Source organism: Halyomorpha halys, unplaced genomic scaffold (genome assembly GCF_000696795.3).
Source record: "Halyomorpha halys isolate HHAL.00 unplaced genomic scaffold, Hhal_1.1 Scaffold689.1, whole genome shotgun sequence".
NCBI lineage: Eukaryota > Metazoa > Arthropoda > Insecta > Hemiptera > Pentatomidae > Halyomorpha > Halyomorpha halys.
The window spans coordinates 318755-337155 of record NW_027113663.1 but is presented as its reverse complement, the minus strand read 5'-3'; the positions used below and the strand labels follow the sequence as shown (position 1 = coordinate 337155).

The 18401-nt window shown below is 28.3% G+C and overlaps 1 protein-coding gene across 1 annotated transcript in view; it reads right to left on the bottom strand.

Moving 5' to 3' along the window:
- Positions 1-804: 804 nt before the first annotated feature.
- The window catches only part of LOC106685393 (hemicentin-1), a 54166-nt gene continuing 36569 nt past the window's right edge, over positions 805-18401 (bottom strand). The window contains exons 42-62 of the mRNA XM_014428026.3: positions 14340-14603; positions 14077-14261; positions 13908-14007; positions 12860-12984; positions 12404-12566; positions 12137-12327; positions 11742-11926; positions 10797-10954; positions 10394-10527; positions 9904-10104; positions 8703-8838; positions 7245-7373; positions 6457-6586; positions 5599-5759; positions 5319-5450; positions 5118-5243; positions 3945-4175; positions 3689-3815; positions 2083-2288; positions 1438-1519; positions 805-1004 (exon numbers count right to left, since the gene is read on the bottom strand). Coding sequence (XP_014283512.1) covers positions 905-1004; positions 1438-1519; positions 2083-2288; positions 3689-3815; positions 3945-4175; positions 5118-5243; positions 5319-5450; positions 5599-5759; positions 6457-6586; positions 7245-7373; positions 8703-8838; positions 9904-10104; positions 10394-10527; positions 10797-10954; positions 11742-11926; positions 12137-12327; positions 12404-12566; positions 12860-12984; positions 13908-14007; positions 14077-14261; positions 14340-14603 — 3266 coding nt within the window. The 3' untranslated portion in view covers positions 805-904. The remainder of the gene's footprint in view (positions 1005-1437; positions 1520-2082; positions 2289-3688; positions 3816-3944; positions 4176-5117; positions 5244-5318; positions 5451-5598; positions 5760-6456; positions 6587-7244; positions 7374-8702; positions 8839-9903; positions 10105-10393; positions 10528-10796; positions 10955-11741; positions 11927-12136; positions 12328-12403; positions 12567-12859; positions 12985-13907; positions 14008-14076; positions 14262-14339; positions 14604-18401) is intronic.

The window sequence follows — 18401 nt, the reverse complement described above, 5'->3', positions numbered from 1 at the left end:
TACATGTTTTTTAAGGTTTAGAATAAGTTAATGTGGACATGGTGGTCAAGCTTGGTCAGCTTCCAGCTCTTTGAGTTGATGCACGTTGTCATTCAGAATTGGATCCTGTAGTGACAGGAATTCATTATTCAGACTGCACTCTAGAAAACTGTGTCCTCATCAAAATTCTTGCCATTCATTTCCAAGTAAAGTATTATGGAGTAATTAGGTCTTGCTGGAGTGTCCTTAGCTCTTCTTTCAATAATAAGTAGAAAAAAAGGAGACTATACTAGTTATCTATTGGATAGCTAGAGAATAGTAGATGGAATGGTATTAAGAACTTTGTGACACAGTCCTCAACCGATTTAAAATTATTTTGTACAAAATTGATTCAGAAGAAAAAAAAAAGATTCAGATTCAGAAAAATAATAACTATTTTAGTTATTCTAAATCCCCTGCAAACATATTTGCTGTGAATGTTCAATACCTAGTGGGGACTCGCCTGGGGAGAATTCAGAGTTCTAATGTACTAGCATTAAGAGAATTTTGAATTTAGTGATAAAATTTATAAAAGTTTTATTTATTTTTTCAAGATAATCTGTTGTTTTTTTTTAAATTACATTATTTTTTGTTGTAAATATAAGATTTTTGTTTTCCTGCTACCTCATGTCAATTGAATATGTGCCCTACATTAAGCTAAAAATTTTAAATTCAACTGCACAAGTTTTTTAGAACTCAAATGCATTTGCCTTGGAATTTCTGTAAATCGTTAAAAATATAAAATAAATGAATTATGGTGTTAAAAAGAAAAATATTTTAAATAAATAAAAAGGCTTTTATTGAAATTAATATACACGTTTTCCTTTTTTTTTTTTTTTTTTTACTAACTAGCCTAAAATAAATAATTTTTCATGAAAATTTAATTTCATAATGTTACTGACTTAGTGTTATAAATTAAAATTAAAAACATTGTGGAGTGCAATTTATCACCATTTGAGTCATAAGTGGAGCTCATGAGTATCAATCTGAAACACATTAAGATCATTAATAATCAATATCAATCTTATATGTATATATATTGTAATTATTCAATAATTAAGTGCTGTCTATTTTTTTTTTTTTTTTTAGAATATTTTTCTATTGTCGACATAGATATTATATTGCTTTTGTACTGTGAGAATAGCCTTGATGCTCTGTAAGTAACTGATTTTTAAAGAGCAGGTAATGCTTGGAGAAAGTTGAGTAAGAGGAGGAAAGCTAAAATAATTATTTTAAAAAACATAAAGCAAAACAATTTGAGGAAATTCGTTAATAGTTAAATATAAAAACAATTTACAATATTGATAATATAATCAATAAGGCATACACACATGGAATAATATTTATTGAGTTATTGGTTTTAAGAGAAAATCTCAAATCCATCTAAAACTTCTATTTACCACGTTATTTTAAGCTTACCTTTCTTTATTTTCAACTTCAAAGTAATTTGAAGCATATAGCACTCCTAATTTCTCTTCACTTCTGATTTTCACTGGCAAACCTGAAAGATATTAGCAAAATTATGAAGAACGGCTATAATTATTCTAAACCTAAAAATAAATGTTTTGTTGAATGCTTTTATGGCTGACTTGTCAACGATATTCATTGGCAGACCTTAACCCTTTAATATTGAGCAACAGATGTTTATTATTTATAGCAGTGACAAAAATTACCAAGTTATTTTTTATTGAAATTTGTCAAATTTATTTTGCATATTTAAATAAAGCACCCATTGAAGAAGTTCTTGACTGAAAAAACATTTAATAAGTCATAACTTGTAAACCAGAACCATGAGTATCCTAGGTTCAGTATACCATTTCATTTCAGGTTACTTTATATTTTCACATCATTTTCCTATCTCACAAAAAAGATATTTGCATTAAATTAATTTGGCACTTCAATGTCTAGTGTCGTTATTCAATGTAGTATAAAATTGATTGAAAAAATATAAAGATATAATAAACAAATTGCTTTTCACAAGTTAGACAGTTATTGTTTTAAGTTGTTAAAAGATTTAACTAAACTAATATTATCTAACAGACTTGGAAAATCTTAATAATATACCTGACTCATTTTGTACTATTTCATATACACTTTCATCGATAGGGAGATTATTGTCATCATAGGAAAACAAAACAAGTATTTCCGTAAAAGGGTAAAAGGTATAATTTGCTTTATAAACTGGCACAGTTATAATTTGAAGGCTCTCAGATATCAAAGCACCATCTGTACAATCAACTTCATTATCAAGGCAGAAGAGTAAACAGGATCTAGAAAAAGATTTTCAGTATGAATAAAGTAGAAAAGCTTGATTAGTAACAGCATTTCAAAATATTTGAAACAAACAAAATTTTAATTATTGTCATCAAAGCAAGAGGCACTGAACAGTTAATTATGAATCCGGAGACAGGGAGGAATTAACAGTAAACAATAAATCATAAAAAGGCCCTAGAACAGATAAGGAATCTTTATTGTGTAATAATACGTTTTTGTACTGGTATTACAGAAATGTATTATCCTCATTAATCATACCAACTAACTTTTATTATGGGAGTCAATTATTTAAAATAATTACTAAAAGTTAGGTCTAGGAAATTTGAAAAGTAATGAACCCATACTGGTTATAATATGAATTTTCCAAGGTCCTTACTCTAAATTGTTTAATGAAAAAACCTATTATGAAGTATATAACACCAGCTCTGTTCTAGCCACCGTGTGAAAAGAAAAAGATTAATGTGTACATAAATGTGCTTGTATATATGTACGTAGGTATGTATATAGATATCGTTTATTTGAAGCATGCATTGATGCATTGAATGCATTACAGTATTAAAATTAAGGCTGTAAACATTACATATACTACAGCTTAAAGCTAGGAACTTAGGTTAAATTTCCCTAGTCAGTGGATTGTGGCTTGTAGCATTGCACAAATAGTTGATGTAGGCTCAATCAATCACCTTTTTTTACTCTCAGTACACAGTGGGACATAGCCGCAAAGTCTACAGACCATATTCACTGCTCATTAAAGACGTATTTAATGGAGCTCACTTGACAGCCTGCGCTTTGCGACAATTAGAGATCCTGAGTTCGATCCTCAGTACATACAATATTTTTAAAAAATTAAATTGCTAATAAATAGTGCAATCGATGCAAAATAAAAAATTAATTTTAATTTCTAAAAATTGATTTGTATCTATATATTATTTACACTTTAAGTAAAGTTTATTGTTTTTATTAGTTAATTTTTCCGTTTGCTTTGTGAATAGTGAGTTTTGAAAAGTATTTTTCTTTCTTAATTCAAGGAGTTATATTATTTTTTTGTTTGTTGTTGGTAATATAGGTTTAATTTTTTTTTTACACATCTAACCTTTAAAATATAATAATATTTATTGGTAATTATATTCATCTTACTATTGGCTGGTAGTCAATTTTGATATACATATATTTTTTTTAACCCCCACTGCCGCCACAAGGGCAATTACCTGTCCATTGATGCCTTTATTCTGAACCCAACTTAGAAAGTTGATTTTTTCAAGTTACACTAAACCCATCATAATTTTTTATTATCAAAACACTATAACTTGAAATAACTTACTATTAAATGAATCTTATGAATTACTATAGTAAATGAAATAATCACTATTAGTATAATATATATTTATTTTCTCACCTAGTTTCTGGTGAAAATATAAATTTATCTGGACAAGGAGCATCGATACAGACATAGGAACCAGGAGTGTTCATACATAGCTCCTGTTTAGAACATGCATATTCATCCTCTATGCATTCGTTTACATCTGTAAATTATTTATTAATTAAAATTATATTTACTTAGGTTTTTACAACTATAGCATTGATTTTTTTTATTTTTAGTTCTTAATACAAATTAATTAATGCAACTAATTTACTAAATGAATAAGCATTACCTTCGCATTCATTTTTTTCAGCTTTAAATCCCGGTTTACATGTTATGTCATCTTTATTTTGATCGGACCTAACAACATCATTGTTGTTATATTTTCCTTTTCGGTCAAAACTAAGATTTCTCAGTCCTTTTCTGTTGCTTTTCTTTGAAAAAGGAGTTATTGCAGAAGAGGATTCAAAGTAATCAATATTATGTAAGTCCATTGAGTAATCTTCATATTCTTCCTCTGAGACTAAAAGAATGATAAAAAGATATATTTTGTGGATGTAATGAAATAGAATAGTAACCTTAATTCTTAAATTATAGTTAATTCAATTGTTTAGATTTCCAAGCAAAATAATATAATAAACAAGGCAAAAATGCTAAGAAGAATTCTGAACTGACAAGTATAAATGTCCATATTCTTGATTTTTCAGGAGACGAAAAATAAAGTTAAAAAAAATTCTGTATAAAGACTTATCCATTCAATAGTTTTAACAGGATATTATCATAGACTTACTAAATAACAAGGACTTAAATTCTTTATACCAATCAATAGAGAATTTTTTTTCTGAGACTGACTATGTTCTATGTACTCACATCAACATTTTTTGGACTTAAATTCTTTATACTTATCAGTACCTTCACATTCATTTTTTTCAGCAACATAATAATAATAATAACTCTTCTACCAATCTTCATTTTTTTTTCCTACCAATAACCATAGAGGAGTTTTCAATGACCCAAAGAAAAGAATTTACACAAAAAATAAAATAAGTAATGAAATAACGTATGTTACAATTATTTTTTAAGCCCATTAAACAGAATAATTTTCAAAATTATAATGAATGAGTTCTTGAGAAAATGGACGTTTAATGAGTGCAAAAAGAAAATAAATTTTCATTTTTTTACACCTGCACACAAATCACCAACAGCTCCTTCTAAACCCCCCAAAATGTTGTAGAAAATTGGTTTTATTATTTGATTTCTAATTAAAAATGCATATTTGTAACCTAAATGCTTGTAAATATAATCATGAATATAACATTTAATGGTAACACTGTTTTAGACCTTTGGACACTTAGCTGTTGCTTTATTTTGGATGCATACTCTTTGTTCCTTTGTTATAAAATCCTCCCTGACCCATAATAAAAAGGACTTGGCAGATACGTCAATTATTTATCCTTAATCTTACCTTCGACACAGTTGAAAAAATCATCAGATAAAATCATATTGTATGGGCAGAGGCACTGATAACTTCCTTTAGTGTTTTGGCATGTATGGGAACAGAGATGTGAACCTTCTAAACACTCATTTATGTCTGTAAGCAAAATATTATTATTATTTCTAGTGAATTAAAAAATATATCTTTTGCATTGTTTATATAATGAAAAACCTTTGCAGCCTCCTTTATCAGGCCTCTCTCGATATCCTTGCCGACATTCACAAATATATGAGCCAATGGTATTGATGCAAATTTCACTTGGGTAGCAATTATTTTGCCATTTCCGAACACATTCATTTATATCTTTAATCAAAGAAAAATAAACAATTTTATAAAAACAAAAAACAACTGAGAATTGAAAAAATAAAATTGCCTCAGATGGTCAAATTGTATTGTTTTCTTTAAATAAATACAGTATCTTATAAATTTTATTATCTGATGCTTCACTCACCTTGACATTCCCCATCTTCATCACTGTATTTAAATCCCTTTGGACAAGAACCATTTTCAAAACTTGAAGTCACTACAGCACCGGTTTGATATTCAATTCTTCCCTTTCTTCTGTTATATTTAGAACGCTGTTTGTTTGATTTCAATCGCTCGACTGGAAATCTGTAAAAAAATTTGTTTTCTTCAAAGTTATTAAAGGATCATTGATAAAATTATTTTAAAAGCAAGATTTATTTAATCTATTTTATTTTGGTAAATAAATCTTATGAACTTTTCAGTATTACACTCCACAAGCAGAATTTTGAATAAGCAATGGCATGATTACTATCAGTATCTTAAATTAAGTGCTGTTGAAAACATTTTCCTTATAAACAGAACAGATTATAATTAAATCAATTATTTAATTTGATTTAATTATAATCTTGTTTATTAGAATATCTAATAAAGATTTACAGACAGAATTAGAGGGTAAGCAACTCATCATCTTAGTAAATATTTTATAAAATAGAGTACAAAGAGCCTAACTTATAAAATATTGTCAAAGAACTTGAATAGTCTAATGCCGTAGGCAATAAATAAAAAACACTCCATCAACACCACTCATCAAACCCACAAGATTAAAATGGTTTTGACTCATATTGTAGTTGGAAGAGATTCATTAGCATTAAAGAATAAAAGAAATTTCTAAGAAAAAGAGAGATAGCTTGCTTAAGGAAACTTTGATTTGAGGGGATGAAAGTAGATATGACAAATTGAAGAATAAAAGGAGATGATGTAGAAGAAAAGAAAACCTAAAAGATCTTCCACTAGAAAAAAACAAAAACAATTAAAACAACAGGAAATAAAGTAATTTACTTACATCCTATTATGCCTATTTGCAGGTAGCTCAATATTTTTCCTCCAAGAAACAGGGATTGTCTTTCCATTTGTTTGAAGAGTAGTATGCGATGAACTCTTAATACTTTTTCGATTAGTCTGAACAATATCCTCTAAAAGTAAATTTTATTTGTTTGAAATAAATTAAACTTGAGATATTTAAAGGTAAAGTTATGTTTGATAGTTTTGAAAAGTCATTATGGAAATATTAATTTGTACAAAAAGAATAAAATTGTTCCAAAATTGAATTAATGAACAAAAATTAGTAGGTACATAAACATGAAACTGGAATTTTCTTATTGAGAATACATCTTAATTCCATGGAAACTAACAGGAATATTTTTGTATAGTAATTATTAAAATCTTTATCAGATGTCAAAAAAAGAAAATGGTGAAAACAAAACAGTTTGACAGTTATTGCATTAACAGTTAACAACGTCTAGGGGTAAATTTTAGTTTCATATTTATAGACATAGTTAATAGAGAAATAATATTTTTTTCTAATAATACATTTCATTAAAGTAGTTATTAGTTGGTAAGGAGATAGACCAAGGCTTGATAAACAGGCCACAGTGTAATGGAAGACCAGGAGAAACGTAACTGAGAAGAATGACTACAGCAAGAATGATGGATAAAATGCTGGATTATAAGCACAAGCATACATTTATGAGTATATTTCAGGCTTTATGTTTTACAGTTTCAGTATTCAATATACAGTTGAATACTAAAGTAGGATAACATTTTAGTCATTCAAAAATTATTTCAACATACCATCGTAGGGATCAATAATTATTGTTGCCTTATTTTCAATTGGCGCTTGTCCTTTAACTTCTATATTAATTTTCAAAGGATCTAAAGAGTCATCAATTTCTGCATCACTTTGCATTTCCATTTCTTCTCCTTAAAAAAATATAAAAATTAATTATATTTAATTATTGTAAACTAAAAAAAATAAATTTAATTCCCATTGGAGACAACTGATCTTTTCATTTCATATTTCAGTTGAAACCAAGATTATTAATTCTCTAAATACTTTAAAGAAAAAACTGATAAAATCTAATCAAAATGATTCCAATTGAAGTAAAGAAGGAAGACAATGTATAGACCAGTGGTTACCAAGCAGAGTTGTGCAAGCCTTGCCCAGGTGTTCTAGGAAATACTTTAGGAATGGGTCATTCAACTCATCACAGTTTTGAGCCTAACCATTTCAGGTTTTCTCCATTTTTGCACTAATTTTATGTATGTATCCTAGTCTTTTTTAGCTTTTGCTAAAAAGGCGGCATTTGACACTATCCATATCGAATAAGGTAGGAGTTCCTTCAATTACCTACTTCTACCAAAAGGATTTCACCTTTTCTTACTAGTTCTAAAAGAGTTCCACCTCTAAAAAGGGATTGGGAACCGATAAAGACAGATTGGCTATGATTCAACTCAGCTAATTTATTAGAAAAATAAATGTACACATTTAAGGATAAGACTTTTTTCCCCAAAATATTAAATTATAAAAAACAAAAAGCTACCTTTTCCATCCAAAAATATTCATATAACTTTTAATATTGATATACATTAGGACAGAGTGAAGTTTGTAGCAAAAAGAAAGCCTACAAATGTTCTCTGCTTATTTTTTATTCATAATAATTAGAAGATAGTTGACCATGGAATAACTTTATTTTTTAACACATATGTGGAAATAAAATGTACACATAGGTAATTATATATGTAAGTAAAATAACATAATTAAGGAAATAAAAATATAATGTTATATAATGCAAAGAAACAAAGAATTACGAATATTTTAATTTAATAATAATTTATATATTAAAGTCATGGAAAAACAAAGAGAAAGAAAATATATGTAGCTAATGAAATATGTAAGTTTAATACTAGAATAAAGAAACAAAATATAAAGTTAAGTAACTCATACCTATTTTTTATTTTTACAATTATTATTAATATTTTTTTTTAAATCTACATATCTTATTTTACTATGTTTGAAATTATTTTATTTGTTAGTTGGATAAAAAAAATTAGTATGGCCTATTTCTAAATCCTAGACCTAATAAAAAATATTTTTAAAAAAAGGGAGAAAATGTTCTTTTTCAATAAAGAGATAAACTAATATACTTATTATCATTATCATTATTCATAGTAATAATTGTAATCGTAATGAATAAAACAAAAATTAACAATGAAGTATAATTAGTATACAAAGTAAAGAGTATTTAATACCTGTAGAAAATTTATACGTAGTATTTTCATGAAAACTTCCATTTATTAATGAAAAACCATTTTTTCCACCAATTTCATGTGCAGCAAGCCAAGACACAGGGCTGATGATGAAAGGAATATTGGTCATATTATATTTCTAAAAGGAAATACTCAGATCATTATAACTCAAAGAATAAATATAGCCTGTTAAAGTAAAAAAATATTTTGTGACTATTTCTTTAAAATTAATATATCAATATTAATACTGAAATGTTGATTACAATTTCCATCTAAATGACAAACTTCATAACTAGATTATTTTTCAACCGATCAATCAAAAATTTTATGAATGTTTGTGATTTAAATTCATAGCTATATTTTATTAATGATGTTTATATTTAGGTACTCAAACCTCAATTAATATGGTTGTGATTCACCAGGGGCTTCCTAATAGAGTTAATACTGAACCTAGTTATCTTACATGATAATAATAAACTATCATATTGTTTCCAGTATGGCAGTGACTACAACAGTTTCTGCATGGTTGTTAACTTTTCGTGCGTAATGTTAAGTATCTGATAATTTTTTTTTTTAAAATAATTTTGCATTTTTGTTAAATACTGTATAAATGAGAAGTAAGTGAAATAGCTACTATGAAATAATTATTTTAGAAATAACTGCTTCAGAAACATATTGCTTTATTTCAATGAATGGTAAATGGATGAATAATTGTTTCAAGATATTAATATATTTAGTTATTGGACCAAAATTATTTCTTCAAATAGCCCTTTAATTTATTTGAGATTAAATTATTTAAACTGTGGCCAGGGGGCTAGATGTGATGTCATACTCACCTCAGAAACATTTTTATTAGTTAGCCAGATATCATGACAGAAAATTAATGTCTTTTGAATGATTAAAGTACATGAGGATTGATAAAAATATTTTTAAAACATTAATATCTATAATTTAGTTATATATAAACATTTCTAAGATCAAAAGTATTAGTTTATTCCCCTTACACAGAAACGCATTAATACATGTAGAAAAGGAGGTATGAAAAATTGGTGACTGAATTTTAATTTAAACTAATGATTAGACTTTAACAGTTGCTTTTGATCCTACAGTTCCATGGAAGAATATAAGAAAGAATTAAGTATTATCAATTGATTTAAATTAAATCCATGAAAAGAAAAAACATATTAACCTATTGGAACATTACCCTCTCAAGTGATGAATTTGTTATTGTATTCTCAGTGATGTTGAGGGGTACAGCTGTTATTTTAGTTTCATTACTAGTCTCTTCTATTTCAGCTAGAATTGTTTCTTCGATAGGTAAGCCGTTTAGTTCTCCATAAATGTTCAATTCTGCACTTCTCCGAACCCTTCTTTTATGGCATGGCCCTTTTTGGCACCATTTATTCTTAATATGAAAAAAAATTAAGCTAGATTAGTAAAAAAACAAAAATAATAAAACAGAAATAACAAAAAATGACAAGACAAGTTGAAATAATGACAACTATGTACGATTTACAAAAATTAAATTAATTGAAACTTTAAATTTGACATTTTAACTAGTTCCTTAGATAAATTTTGATTCAACAATAAATATATCTTCTATAATCTAATATGATTAATGGAGACTAAAAAATAAAATTCAGTCCAAAAACAATCAGCAACCAAAGCAATCTTTGTCAATCAATAAAACCTACTTGACGAGAATCTCCCTTGCAAGCCACACTGTAAACTCCACCAAGACAAAATCTTTTTCTAGTTTGGCGACCAGTACCACAAGTGACAGAACAAGGACTCCATCCAGACCACGATGCCCAACCCACATAGTTTTCTGCAAAATAAAAAATGAGACTCTTGGTTACTTATCTTTAATATTAATTGACTGATAAAATGATAAACAGGTAATACTAATTTGAGCATGAATTTTGGATAAATTATATTTTGAAGAATCCCAGACTTGTTACACATTATACATTTTAATTTATAGCATTAAAATACAAAATAACATATAAATAATCCTGAAATTTAATTAGTTGTTATCAGATTAATATTGTTAACAATCTGGTTCAGTTAATAAATTAAATATATTACATAGTTTACCTTCACACTTGGGTTTTTTACAAAGATTGACATCCCTGCTGTTTCCTGAACATGGAAGACCACTGAAGGCTGGTGCTGGACTGTTACAACGCCTAGTTCTCATCTTTATGCTGTAACCACAAGTTGCAGAGCACTCACTCCAATCCGACCACTCACCCCTAGAAAAATTTTCTTATTGAAATATTTTAGTGAATAGTTAATTTTATTTGCTAGTTTTGTAACAAATAATGTAGTTAATTTAAACCCAAAATGTAATTTTTAAGAATTTATGAAAAATGTACCAAAATTTTAGTTTTTAATAAGCTTTTGTTTTCCCCCACATTTTTCTTTAATTTGCTCAAATCCATCCTTGTAGTGAAAGTTGAATATCTTTTATGAAACTCTTTTTCATGGCTGATTATTACATCATATCCTTGAAAACCTCAATGTAGCTGAAGAAATTCCACTTCAGACAGAATCATGTCTTTCAGAATATTCAAAACAGTTTTTTTCAAAAACCAAAGGTAAAACTATCAGCAATCCTTAACTAACCTACCTTGATTTATCCTCCCAGACTTGGAATCTTTCGTAAGGAGATGAAAAAGATAGTTTTTTATTGTTTGGCCTAGTAAGCCTAATATTCTATAAGATTATAGTCTATCCTTCATAAAAAGGAATCATGCTGGGATATAAAATAATTCTAGTAATTCATATCATGTCATATTCAGAAAACTTATTGTATTAGTCAGGGGATATGTAATAATGGAGGAATTACATACAACTACTTCTCAGAGTTACAGAGCAAAAAAGACAAAACAAAAGGTAGCACAAAAGATAAATAGAAATGAACCAAAACCTTCAGTTGGATCATTTACTGTTAATCATATATATAATTAAAACTGAAATAAAATTCAATGTGTAAACTACCAATAATAAATAACATATAATAATTAATTATACAATTACCAATTTCCATTAATTGGACAGGGGACATTTTCACATTTTTTATCCTCATATGTTTCTCCAACACAATCATCACCACCATTTGAAGGAGGTGGGTTATTGCATCGCCGAGTACGTCGCTTCAGCCCCTCGCCGCATGTACTAGAACATTCACTCCAGTCACCCCAATCACTCCAGTTTCCATTGATCTGTTAGAACATAATATATACATAAAATAGTCATAATAATCATACAATTAAAAAAAAAATTGTTTAAGAAATAAGTTAATGTTAAAATAAGTTATTATACTTCATTGAATATCAAATTGTGTTTTTAAAAGGATATCAATTGTAAAAGAAAGAACAATAAATATGAAATATCATTTAACACAAATGAAATAAATCATTCAATAAGTTTACGGGGCATGTATGAAGATTGCATGGCTTGTTCTCAGAATTTGGACCAGAACAGCTGCTGTTCTTAAACTGGATGTATTCATTTGTTATTTCATTTTTATCGCCCAAGCATTCTCTTGTTCTAGTTTGAACACCACCTCCACAAGAGGAATTGCATTCAGTCCACTCGCTCCACTGACCCCATTCCATGATAACTGAAAAATGTATTAAATATTTAATTAGAAATATCCAACATAACTTTACATAAATATCTATAACTAAAATACTTACTAGATACATATAAGAAGAAAGTAAATGTTTCATCTCCTACATTGTTACTACCAACACATTTATATATCCCAGCATCTGACTCCCTTGGATGATTGATTATCAACATTTTCTTATCTTGTGATACGAACATTGAAGGAATTCCAGTACTTATTTCTTCAGACTCCTGAATTCAGAGCCAAACATAAAATTTCAAAATAATTTTTAGTACGATTAACAATACTTAAATCTTCTATATTGTAATAGATAGTCAGTAAACAATAATTAAAACTAGTAAATTACTGGATTCATGAATAACTAAAAGACAGGTATCAGAACCCTATCTTTGTGAAAAGGTTTGAGAAAGTTGTAAAAATTAGTTCATTTATGTTTTTTGCTGGGCTGATCACAAATTAGTTCATGCAAATATTACAATACATATATAGATGTAAGATAAATATTAGCATATTATATCCTCACCTTATACCATGTAATGTTTGGTTCAGGTGAAGCGATGAGAGGGCATCTTAATACAACTCTTCTGTAAAGGTCAGTTTTCATTATTTTTTGCATTGATTTGCTCTCTTCATTAACCATAGGAGGGACTGAAAATGAATTATTCATCAATGGTTCATCACAATTAGACTAAATATTGGTATAAAAAAAAAAAGAAATGCACAATAATATAAAATGATTTCCTAATAATGAGTTAAAGTGACAATAATATGCTCATCATTTAAAATAGTTAATTGTGAAATAAACATATTAAATAATTAAAAATCAATTTATTAAAAAATATGCATGCTCATGATTAGTTTAATTGTTTTCCATATAATTCTAAATGACAACAGGCAAGAAGGGAAATTAAAAAGTACAATAACAAGCATAATCTGATTTCGGAGAACTGAAACAGTTTAATATAAATGAAGAAATCAGGCTTAAACTGATTTTGATTATCTTCAAGCTATTCTGGTTGAAAATAGAAATGGAAAATTACCATTAATGTTATTTTTAATTAATAGGTATCAATCAAAATTATTGAGGAAAATCGTATGCATCACATTACACCCACAATTTTTTATTTTAAAACTATATTATAGTGATATAGTATATTTTGTTGGAGAATTTTTAAGATTCACAGTTGACAATTAACAAAGGAGTTTATGGTACTTAATGTTATGTGAGGCAGGATAAACACACAACAGTTACAGGTTATATATACTTTTTTAATCCACAACGATGTATTACTGTAATAATTCCATGTCTACTATATAAGATTATAGTAAGTATGTATATTTTTATTGTATCATATGTTCAATATAATGCATTTATTATGTAATTATTTATTTACTGAAATTTTATGGAAATCGGTTATGGAATTACATAAATCAGTTCATAACACTAAAATATATGACAATTACATGGGTCCCTCAGACCCAACTGCAGTGTTGTGGGTAAAAGAAAAAAATATTTTAATAACAATAATCACTAATGTCTTTTATCTTTCTTATTAAAAAAAAAAACTTACCAATAATTTCAACATTAAAATGATTTTCCACAGAACCTATGGTATTACTGCAGTAACATGAATACTTCCCGGTATCAGAAATATCTACTTCATCAATTTCCTATAGCAAAACACAATAGACAATAGCTAGTAATATGACAAAATAAAAACATAATAAAAATAGCATTACCAAAATTTGATTGTTTTCAGACAAGACAACTTGTGGAAAGGTTATATTATCGATGTACTTCATATTTCTAGTCCATAAAATAGTTGGTGTAGGATTTCCAGTAACTGAACAATTCAGCACAAGTTTTTCATCCAACAGAACCTTTTCTGTAGCGTTGCTGGAAGAGTTGAGTAATTTTGGACTTGCTAAATATAAATCAAAATATTTACAACTAATGAATAACAAACACTGATAAAAAAAGAACAAAACATTATAATTTCTACCTAGGACATTCACAACAACTTTTGAAGCTAGTTGTCCAGCGATGTTAGAAGCAATACAAATATATTCTGCTTTATCATCAATAGTACTCGAAGGAATGTACAATGTTTTATTTTCAAAACCATCCATGATGAGTCCATTTTTTTTCCATTGAATTTTAAATTCATCGACTGATTCTACTGGGCATTCAATTTCAATAGTAGATCCACTTAAAAATTCAAGTTTCCTTAATTTTCTCCAATTATCATTCAACATCTTTGGAGCAGCTAAAATTTAATAAATGTTAGCTAATTAAAGTAAAACAATAATTAGTTTTTAGTATATTTCATGGTATAAAGCACCTCACTGATCAATGACATAGATATACCATTATATGATAATTCAAATATTATAAACATATAATCAAACATTAAAAAAAAAAATTAAGATTAAAATTACAATAAATAAAAATAATCTTGCTAGGTGTCTCCTTTGCTGCTCAGTGCAATAACCTGCTATAATCTCCGCCTACCAATCCCTTTTAAGTTACCAAACATTGACCCTCTCAGGATTACAACATTGTGATCGTTGTACCAAATCTTTCTCTGAAGTGTAAATGTGATCAAATTACTTGTTGTAAGTAAATTTATTTTACTAACTGAAAATCTATATGCAAGCACATAAATAATAAACAAAAAAAGAATGACCAAAAATCATTCTAGGAGATGTCTGGGAACTTGTTACAGAACACAAACAGATTTCAGGATCTCAGAGAGGTCTAAAATAATATATAAAATACATCAACATCTCCTGTGACTATGCTAACTAAATATCTACTACTTTCAGTAAATAATAATGAAAATATCGAAAACCAAACATTTTTAAACAGACTGTAAAATGTAAACCAGTGCATATCCATCTAAATGGAATTGGAAAATACAAGAAATTCAGATTATAAATGATGAATTTAAAAAACTTAATCATATAATACCAAATGTAATTAATATGGTATCAAGATTTAAATACTCAGAACATATGTTTTTCATAGATATTTTGAAAGTCACTCAACAAGCAGATTTTTGAATTGACATCCATAGATTGTACAAAAATGTTGGCCAAGTACCACAAAAAAAGGAGATCCCTCGATACACTCGATCTCAGCAACATGGGCATACCAAAAGTTATTGTAACCATCTTCCTAAGATGTATAAAATGTGCTTAAAGTCATGACAGTGCACCTTGTGAAAAAAAAAACAGGGATATCCAAGTTACTTGTGTTAAACTGAGGAATGTTGCACTCAACAAATTTTAAGGGCTATGAAGCATCACCAATTCTAAGAAGTCAGAAAAACTTGAGAAACCAAAGGCAACCATTTCCGCTACCAAGACCACATGAGTTTTCATCTCTCCCATAGCACGAGGGTCGATAAATCCATAGCAACAGGAAACAATAAACCCTCTTCAGCAACAGGAACTTCAACATTACTCAAAATTTTCTAGAACAAGACTTCAAATGAAGATCATTCAGGCATGAGGAGAGAGGAGAGGCTTTCCTCAACTGATAACTCCTCAAAATGTTTCATCTCATTTATTTAATTTACAGCAAAGTTTAATTAACGTAATCCAACCCATTTTAGTCTGGTACAACAGTTATTCCATATAACTCAAGTATTCTCTCCATCGCATGGACCTTAAGGACTTAAGTTCCTCACAACAGATTCAGTGTCCATCCTTCTATGAACTGCATACTAGTACAACATAAAAATGAACGTGACCTCTGCTTACATGAAAAATGAACAGATGTTGCAATAATAACAGAAACTCACCAAACTTAACAGAGTAAAATATACATTCTAGAAATGACCACTCAGACAACAACAACCCATGGACCACTACTTTACGTTAATGTTAATTGGGATTTCCCACATAGTGTAATTATCTGTAAAACCATGCATTTAATAACAAATGTGAAGAGAATATAAGTTGCAGCAAATACTATTTTTAATCATTTGGTTTGTCGACAGGGAAAATCGATTAAGCCATTCTCAAAAAATTTGTGCTTATTTCTCAGTTCTGCTCAAAAAAGACATATTTCAATGTTAATATTAAGGGTTCCAAAATATATTTATTGTTCTACCTACTAAAAGTTCCTTATAAAATAAAGGAATATAAACTTGAATAAACTAAATGTTCATTAACTTGGTCAATTTTCAATTAATATTTTCTAGGAACAATTAATAAAAAATGGATTTATTTTTAGAAAAATATTAAAATAATAATATAAAAAATAAATAAGTAATTGTTTTTGATATAATGGTGAAAGTTGTTTATTAAAAAAAAAGTAAACATTAATTTTTAAAATATCTAGCAGACACAAGACTAAAGACAGGTTCCAAACATGTATCAACCTCAAAATTTAAATAAATATTTTTGTGGAAAAATTTAGTGTAAATTAACAAAATAAAACTATATAAAATTGAAAAATGAATGGCTGAAGGGCAGAAAAAGAAGATCATAATGTATAAATACAACCTTCACTAGTTCAATATGACTATGAATGAAACAATAAGAAAACTTAGAAAAAGATAAGCATAACCTTGTTAGTGTTCTTATCAAGAGATGGTTCTAGAGTTGAGGAAAAAAATCAGACATCAAATATTGTTTGTCAATAAGTTTCACAGTATAACTACTTTGAGCTGAAAGCCAGAGGACACGATTGCACGAATACAACTGGATGAGTTAAAGGAACTTGTCCACTAAATTCCAACTCGTATTTTAAAGAGAAAGCTTTGAATCTGTTAAGTGAATAAAAGGTTATGCCACCAATGAATTTTTCCTCAGATAGCTCTATTACCATCTCTAAACAAATTAAAAATCATCAGACATAATATTAACAAAAAAAAAAAATCATAGGTAAATTTAAGGGTACAAAGTATAATGAAAGAACAAAAAAAAAACATAGATGCAAGGCACAAAAAAATTTATTCTATCGACACAGTGTAATAAAACAATGTAACCAATACACATTTTCTTAACAATATAATGAACATTGTACATTAACATATGAAATAGATACAAAATTTACAAGAAAGAATACTTAACACCCAAAAGCACTACAGGTGACCATCTTGAATTCCTAAAATGTAAAAATAAGAATTGTTTATATTAAGAAAGTGACTGAGAATTAATAGTAATTACAAAGAAACAAATATCAAAAACGAAGAAAGTGCAAGGTTTAATTAACTGTCAACTATACCCAATTGCGTCTGGGATGGCCTCCACTCCTGTTAAGACATGCCTTTGGAGGCCCGCCTTCTTGGCTTTACTTGGCCTGATAGCTTACTCCCCCCATGTATTCCTACCTCCAAGAACCATTATTCTAGCAGCAGTTTATTGCCCCCTAGCCCCTAGGTATGTTCTAACTCCAAATATGTTTAGTCAGTTTTTCGAAAAACTCGAAAGATATGACTGGTGGAAACTACAATGCCAAGGATCCATTATGATTCACAGTTATTCAGTCAAAAAGTTAAAAGTTTAAGATCTGCACTCTATCAGCTTTCCTTAAATATATTATCATCAAACACCCCAACCTACCGGCCTACTTCTATGCATAAAATCCCAGATTTACTCGACTTTTTTGTAACTAAGGGACTACAGGACTATACTATACCATACACTATCAAAACTAGCTTTGATTTTTGCTATGACTACTCTTTAGCAAATTTGCTTTTCTTCAATAATCTATCCAAAAGAGAAGAACAACCAGCACTTTTAACAAGGTAAAAATGGATTGGGAATGTTATGAAACAACATTAAATCAAAAATCGGACTGATGATTTTGCCTCAGAGTTAAAAAACAAGAGAATGAACTGCAACAAATACAGCCTTTTGACTGATAATGGGAGCTTATCGAGCCATACTAAAATCATAATCTAAAACCAAAAAGTATTTGTGCCAATATAGAAAGACAGTTTTTGGGTTGCATTTGTCAGTGAAATATCTCATTTTTTCGAGTATATTCAGGAGAATCTCAATATTGAGTGCAAACCCATATACAGGAAGTTTTACAAATACCTCTTCAACTT